General features: G+C 35.0%; 1 protein-coding gene across 1 annotated transcript in view; it reads right to left on the bottom strand.

The window, feature by feature from the left end:
- Nucleotides 1-7850, bottom strand: part of LOC106877559 (solute carrier family 35 member C2) — a 10255-nt gene extending 2405 nt beyond the window's left edge. The window contains exons 1-6 of the mRNA XM_014926498.2: nucleotides 7768-7850; nucleotides 6219-6291; nucleotides 5314-5482; nucleotides 4424-4507; nucleotides 4111-4286; nucleotides 2970-3093 (exon numbers count right to left, since the gene is read on the bottom strand). Of these exons, the coding sequence (XP_014781984.1) occupies nucleotides 2970-3093; nucleotides 4111-4286; nucleotides 4424-4507; nucleotides 5314-5482; nucleotides 6219-6291; nucleotides 7768-7805 (664 nt within the window). The 5' untranslated portion in view covers nucleotides 7806-7850. The remainder of the gene's footprint in view (nucleotides 1-2969; nucleotides 3094-4110; nucleotides 4287-4423; nucleotides 4508-5313; nucleotides 5483-6218; nucleotides 6292-7767) is intronic.
- Nucleotides 7851-7902: the final 52 nt, after the last annotated feature.

The following is a 7902-nucleotide window of genomic DNA, read 5'->3' as shown; positions in this document are numbered from 1 at the left end:
GGACGTTAAACGATGATGATGATGATGATGATGATATACACACACACATACATATATATATTAAAAGTCAGGATACAATATGCACCTGTTTGCTAGAAAGAAGAGTTAAAACTCTCCAAAGCCTCGCGTCTCTCACTATACGTAAACACACACGGAAAATGTTGCAAATATACTAAAAAAATAGTGGTCCCCATTTGTAAAACTACAAAGAGGAGAGTAGATATTCCAGTATCAACTGATTTCACTTTCTGTGCTGAAAGACACTCAAAACTCATCAGCTAGGCTTACCACATAAACTATTTTTAAAAATATATTTACCACGTAAATAGGCAATGTGAAATGAAGTGTTTTGCTTAAGAACACAACACATTGCCCAGTCCAGGAATCAAAATCACAATCTTTTGATCATAAGTCCAACACCTTAACCACTAAGCCACGCACCTCTACACACACACACACACATAACACTTTATTTTAGGGGTTAATGATGCTACCAATAGTTTTATGCAGTAGAAATTTCACAATTTTCAAGTGATCCCCACTAAAAAACTGTGTAAATTCTCTTCACATGAAACCATTGGTAGCATTGTTAACCTGCAAATAAATAATATTTATCCTCCATATGCAATGTTGAACACTCATTCTCACTACTCAATGCCATTATATATATGTATATATAATTAGAAATTTAAAAAAGATATCAATAAGTACTCCATCTGGTGAGAGATAAATATTATTGATAAACACAATATATATTTTTATAAGCTACTAATAGTTTCATGCAATAAAAACATCTCAGACAGCATATTTTAATATATCTGGTACCTCCATGCAATCCTCGGACTCAGCCCACATGGCATAACAAGCTAATACTGAGGACTGCATGAAGGTACCAGATACGTTAAAGAATGCTGTCTGAGATGTTTTCATCACATGAAACTATTAGTAGCTCATAAAAATGTGTATTGTATTTATTAGCTGATATATATATATCACCCATGCCAGCATGGAAGGCAGATGTTAAACAACGATGATGATGATGATGATGATTGGCAGAGAAAAGCATTAAATGAGATAAATTCCAGAACGTGAAGTAATTAGTGAGATTGTGATTATGATCATCGTCCTTCAATGTCTGCTTTCCATGCTGGCATGTGTGTGTGTGTGTGTGTGTGTGTGAATGTATAGATTTGTGTGTGTGTGAATGTATAGATTTGTGTGTGTGTGAATGTATAGATGTGTGTGTGTGTGTGAATGTATAGATGTGTGTGTGTGTGAATGTATAGATGTGTGTGTGTGTGTGTGTGTATGTGTGTGTGAATGTATAGATTGTTTGAAGTGTTATACAGATGTTGTATAGTAAAGAAAAGGAAGTCGTCAGAATTTTGGATAATTATTGATTTGCGTTTTCATCTCATTCGCTTCCAACACTCATCGGATGAGTCTCAGACAGAAACAGAATGAAAGCGCTCATAAAAAAATAATTGTCCAAAATTCTGATTACCTCCATTTTCTTAATAAAGAAATAAATAAATAATTAATTAAAATAAATAAATGAATTAATAAATGAATACTTACATAGATACATACATATATATATGATTTCATTATTTACTTCATACAGATATAGTGAACATATAAATATAATAAATACACTTATATACATAAATAATTAGCCAAAACCATTGGGGTGGCATCCAAGGATTGAAACCAATAAAAGAGAAGGAAAAAAAGGGGTTTGGGGTTTGTCTTTGTGTCAGTTTACACTAAAAGGCCCAGTTCACCTAGTTGTAGATAGGTGTCACTTGATACAAGCAGTAGTAACACTACAAAATTAATGAATATTTTATTTAATTTACAGTGATCAGTCCTTCTCTTCATATAGGGACAGTTCTCCACCAGGGTTCACATGACCCTTGAGGGTGGGGGTGGCGGGCATACAAGATTTTGTCATTAAAATTTGTGTACAATGAATTGGTTAAATTTCTATAATACACAAAATATTTTAACAATTTTTTTCTACAAATCCTAATATTCTTTTCAACTCTAGGCACAAGGCCCGAAATTTTGGGGAAGCGGGCCAGTCGATTTGATCGACCCCAGTGCACAACTGGTACTTAATTCATCGACCCCGAAAGAATGAAAGGTAAAGTCAACCTCGGTGGAATTTGAACTCAGAACATAAAACCAGACGAAATACCACTAAGCATTTCGCCTGGTATGCTAACGTTTCTGCCAGCTTACCACCATAATAATAATAATAATAATAATATTTAATTATAAAAATATTCTTTATGGATATGGAGGGCCCAGGAGAGTAAAATGGGAGCCAAAAAGAGGTTTTGGTCAACCCAAGACAATGGTAAGGAACACTGTCCTAGGTACTTCATGGTTGGATTCATCTGCATATCACTTAATCGTGACTTCCTTGAACTCCAGCTTTACCTGGATGAAACACACACAAGATGTTTCATTTGGAATTTGGTAAATGTTAACCAAGAAACAATTAACGTTAAAATAAAAGGAGAGAATGGTAACTATAAGACATTTGATGTTTTTCAATTAAAATAATGTCCTTGAGATCAACTCTTTTTGATATCACCTGAGATCACACCTGGCTTTACGATACAAATTTTAGGTTCAATATGACCTAACTGGAAATCTTCCTTCAAAATTCCATGTTAATTTTATGTTCCAAACACCAGCTTAATAACAATAATAAAATGTCATTTTGACTAAATTTTTCATTCGTTTCAAAATTGAAACAAAAATAGTGTATTTCAACAGAAATATGGTAACAAAATGGTTAAAATATATAGTTATTCCAAACCAAAAAAATAGATAAAATTCTATGTCCAAACAATGATATGAAAATAGTTCTTGCCAGTTCTCTTTGGTTCTGGATTTTTTTTTTATAAATATTTTTGCGTTTAATCAGTGCAGTTTTCTAAACGAAATTCTATACTTACTCTGATGATTCTTTAAAAATATATGGAAACACATTCCGCATAAACAAATGATAAATCCCACAGCATTTAGAATGGAAATATGGTCACCGTTGATTTCAGCAGCTAAAAAGAGTACAATTATTTCCTACAAAGAGAGGCAGAAGAGCAAATTAGAAACTACTGACTGATTAATTATGTTTAAAAAATATGAAACAAAACTGGGGTCAACTCAGCCATTAGAGATTCAATGAAATGAAGTCAGAGTCCAGGAGTAGAATTAATTCTTAGAGTAACAGACGAGATACCTTCTGGTGTTTGTTCTGGTCCCTTCAGACACCACTATTGATCCTTAGGTATCTTTAATAAAGTTTAGTCTGTTGCAATTACCATATTTTCCAGCATCCAAGTTCTATTTTTCAGACCAAAATTCACAGCCCCAAAAAAGGTGGGTCAACTTATATACCAAAACGATTCCAGATGACTGGTAATTCTCCGTCAAATGCAAGAGAATTTGTAAAGTTTAGTGACGATGACATTGGAATATTTACACAACATGTTTATACTGTACATTCTGTAGACTTGTATGCAGGAAAATACGATATTCAAGCAAAGTGTCTGGTTTGAGGATAGCCTCTTCCTCCCATACACATCAGTTTCATAGACTCTGAAGAATAAAGGATAATAGACACTGCCTTTCCTTTTGGACTGAGCAGTAAAACAAAATTTAATGTGGGGTTTCTTAGAAGTTGATAAAATCAACATGCCATTGACGAATGAAGGGTCTAATGTTTCAAATCTTGACTTTGCTTCAAGAAAAACGTTTTCTCTTTTCCTTATTCTCCAATGAAGGATAACGTCTTGGAATATTAGATTCTACACTCCTCATGGTGATTCAGGACTATAACCTGGTCTGTATCATGGCCTGAACAAAGATTTTATTGGTTCACATGAGAAAAAATGGCATTTTCTTAACAGAAAATTGCAGGTTTAAGCATAGCTGTGTGAGTAAGACCTTTACAGTCCTAGGTTCCAAACACCAACTCAATAAAAACACAATTATTTCCCTGAATTCTTCATTGTCTTTAAAACTGACTGAAACAAAAGTAGAATATTTCAACAGAAATAAGGCAACAAAAGGTTTTTAAAATTTCAAAGGGTTTACCTTGAAAATTCCTGCAATTGAAAGAGTAAGACTAGAAGTGTTACTAATCAGGAGAAACTCAGCTATTTCCATAAAGAAGGCAAGTATGGCACCAATTAATGCCCAACCACAGTTCTTCAAGGCCACAGATATATGTTCATATCGGAAAAACTGTTTTGTGCTGACGATTCTCAAACCTACAAAATTCAAAACAAAAAATACATCAACCCACGAGTAAAAAAGATGAAATACTTATTATTCTATTTGTAAAAGCTGTGGTCCATATAAGATTTAGTTGTTAAAAATAATTTGGAGGGAGGAGATCAGAACAAACCTTCGAATGAAGCCGACAATGGTAAAAGGCTGATGATCATCCACGGTTCAATATGAAACATCATATCAAGGGGGTTTCTTAAACCTGAAATGAAAAAATAAGACAAAAACATCTGTTATTGCTATGGTTACGATATTTGTTTCACTGCAATACTACTTTGGCATAAATGTCTTCCTGGGTCTTCTTCTTCTTCCACAGGTTCCATCCACATTTAGTGATTGGCACTTATTGAGGAGGCAGCTATCTTCATCCATTACATGACCATAATGATACAACCTTTTCTTTTGCACACTAAGTCTGATATTTTTAAAGACATCTTCACTTCATCTTACATTGCACAACCAGTAGAGCATGCTAACTTCATTCCTTTCTAGTCTGCAAGTACTCTGCATTCACAGCCTACCTTTCACTACCATGCAATAATGCTATTCATACACAAGCATCAGACGATCTGACTTTCATTCTGAGACAAAAAAACCTTTTGTGACCGACAGAAGTAACAACTCTCTGAACTTTCTCCAGCTGGTTCTTCTTCTGACACCGATACTTTCAAGACATCTTCCTCCACTACTAATTAGGTCACTGCTAATTAGGCCACTTAGATGACAGAAACTATTTACCACCTCTAAAGATCCTCTTAGACGTTTGAGAAAATTTGTGTATGTCTGTGTTTTTATCCTAGACATCAAAATTGATGTTGCTTATGTTGTATCCTTTCATGTCCTGTAACTTAGCAGTTTGACAAATAGAGTTCAATAAAATAAGTAGCTGACTGAAGTGACTATCGACATTGATTTACTCACTGTTACTGGTACCCTAGCACGGCTGCAGTCCAATGATTGAAACCAGTGAAATAATAAAAGATTAAAAATATGATGCGAAGTACAAACCCAGCCCTTCTTTTTGTACCACCAGTTGTGTTAGGGTCCAACGAAGTCCAGAGAGAAATGTCGCAGTCATCACCAGTATAAAGCCAATTAGGTTGAATTCAGTGGAATGGTAAGTGAAGAGGAATAAACCACCGGAAATGAAGAGAACCACCACAAGTAGAGATGGTCGCTATTGGAGGATGAAACAAGCAGAAAGAGTGGAATATTAAATATCAAAAATCGTAGCTAATTTATACATACATGTATATATAGATATAAATCAAACAAAAATTATTTCTCAATAAAATCTCTTCAGAAAACTACAGAAACCTATAAATCTCTAATGAGGTAAAGCATTGTTTTACATATGGAAGAATTGGCGGCAGGCTGCACAAAATGCTTAATGGTATTCTGCCCATCCTTACGCTCTGAGTTCAAATTTTGCCAAGGTCGACTCTGCCTTTCATCCTTTCGGGGTTGATAAATTAAATACCAGTGAAACACTGGAGTTGATGTAATTGACTAGTCCCCTCCCCACAAATCTGAGGCCTTGTGCTTCTAGTAGAAAGGATTATTATTATTATTATTATTAACAATAGGAAGAGTATGACTGTTATCAAATGAACAATATTTCGACATCTCGTATGTACCAGTGAAACACTGGGGTCAATGTAATTGACTAGTCCTCTCACCCAAAATGTCAGGCCTTGTACCTATTATTATCATTATTATTATTATTATTATTATTATTACTACTACTACTACTACTACTACTACTAATGTGGTGCTGGTCTAACAGAAATAGTAGAGAATTTAGTATAAAAAAGATCATAAACAGAATTTACTAAAAAAATTAACCAGAGTTGTGGATAGAATAGAGAAAGATTATCTAAGAAATAAAAAGTCAAATAAAATGAAATATTTACAAATTTTTCCAGTCTGAATAGGAGGGAAAATCCCAGGATAAATAAAACTGTGGAAGATTTAGACATTGTATACCTGTAAAGGAAGAAACACTTAATATAACACACAGGTGAGAATTTTAATTTAATGCAATTTAAATTCCATTCATCAGACTTTTTACATTCCAGAAACTTTCTAGAATAACCAAGAAGGTATTAGCTTTTATCCTTTTACTTGCTTCAGTTAGAGGACAGTGGCCATGCTGGGGCACCACCTTGAAGAATTTGTAGTCAAATGAATTGACTCCAGGACATATTTTTTTAAGCTTGATACATATTCTATCAATTTCTTTTGCCAAACCGCTATGTTACAGCTATGTAAACACATCAAATCTTGTCGCCAAGCAGTGGATGGGAGACAGAAACTGAAAGAAGTCCATCGTCATCATCATCATCATTTAATGTCCATTTTTCATGCTGGCATGGGTTGGATGGTTTGACTGGGGACTTGCAAGCCAGGAGGCCGCACCAGATTCCAATCTGATCTGGTAATGTTTCTACAGCTGAATGCCATTCCTAATGCCAACCACTCTGAGAGCATAGGGGGTGCCTTTTACATGCCAGTGGCACTGACATCAGCCACGTTCAGATGGTGCTTTTTACATGCCACCAGCATGGGGAGCCAGTCAGGCAGCAAATATTATCATCACCATTGGATGCTCATTTTCTATGCTGGCGTGATTTGGACTGTTTGACAGGAATTGGCAAGACAGAGGGCTACACCAGGCTCTAGCTGACCATTTTGGCATGATTTCTACAGAGGAATGTCCCTCCTAACACCAACCACTTTACAGAGTGAACTGGGGGCTTTTCTACATGGCACCAACACCAATGCTTTACACATGGCACCAGCACAGGTATTTTTAATGTGGCACTAGCATGGGTGCTTTGTATGTGACCAGTACAGGCACATTCTTACCGTACATATATTAATAGTAAATATTACATATATTTTATGAGATCTATAGAATATGATGTTGTATGACAGGTTGTACAAACTGTGGCATAATAGTTAACTTAAACAATAAAAAAAATCAGAAAATTACTATTTTTAAATCTCACAAGGAGAGATATTCAGCAACAGTACTTTGGAGTAAAGATTGTTTGCCAACATGACATGGCAGTCCTGGTTTAGGATGAATGTTGCTGTAATTTAGCCTGAGGAGACATTGTCTCCAGCTGGCTATACGACATGATCTGTGTCCTTATATTTTCGAACAAGGGTATCTAGTATCCCCCACTCACCTCAAAACAATATCTGTGTATCGCAATTTCCGGGTTATATCCCTTCATCACTTCAGAATAATTGCTAGGCTAGAGGTGGCACTGCCAAATTCCCGTTCAAAATATATAGTTTTCAAAGTGACAACTAGTCACTGATCTATAAATTAGAAAATTACTCTCCTGGGGCTAAATTACAGCAACATTCATCCTAAATCAGGACTGCCATGTTATGTTGGCAAACAATCTTTACTACAATAAAAAAAATCCTTAGAAATAATACAATACTTACAGTGAAACAGTAATGTATTCAAAACTCCAGTTAGACATACCAATGTCAAGAGCACTAACAATACCTAGGGGTGAAAAAAAGGAATAGATTTAACCCCTTTTTTTACTAAATTATAGCATGAGGCTAGCAACTTTA

Source organism: Octopus bimaculoides, chromosome 20 (assembly GCF_001194135.2).
Source record: "Octopus bimaculoides isolate UCB-OBI-ISO-001 chromosome 20, ASM119413v2, whole genome shotgun sequence".
In the NCBI taxonomy this organism is placed as follows: Eukaryota; Metazoa; Mollusca; class Cephalopoda; order Octopoda; family Octopodidae; genus Octopus; species Octopus bimaculoides.
This window is presented reverse-complemented; position numbering and strand designations above follow the sequence as displayed.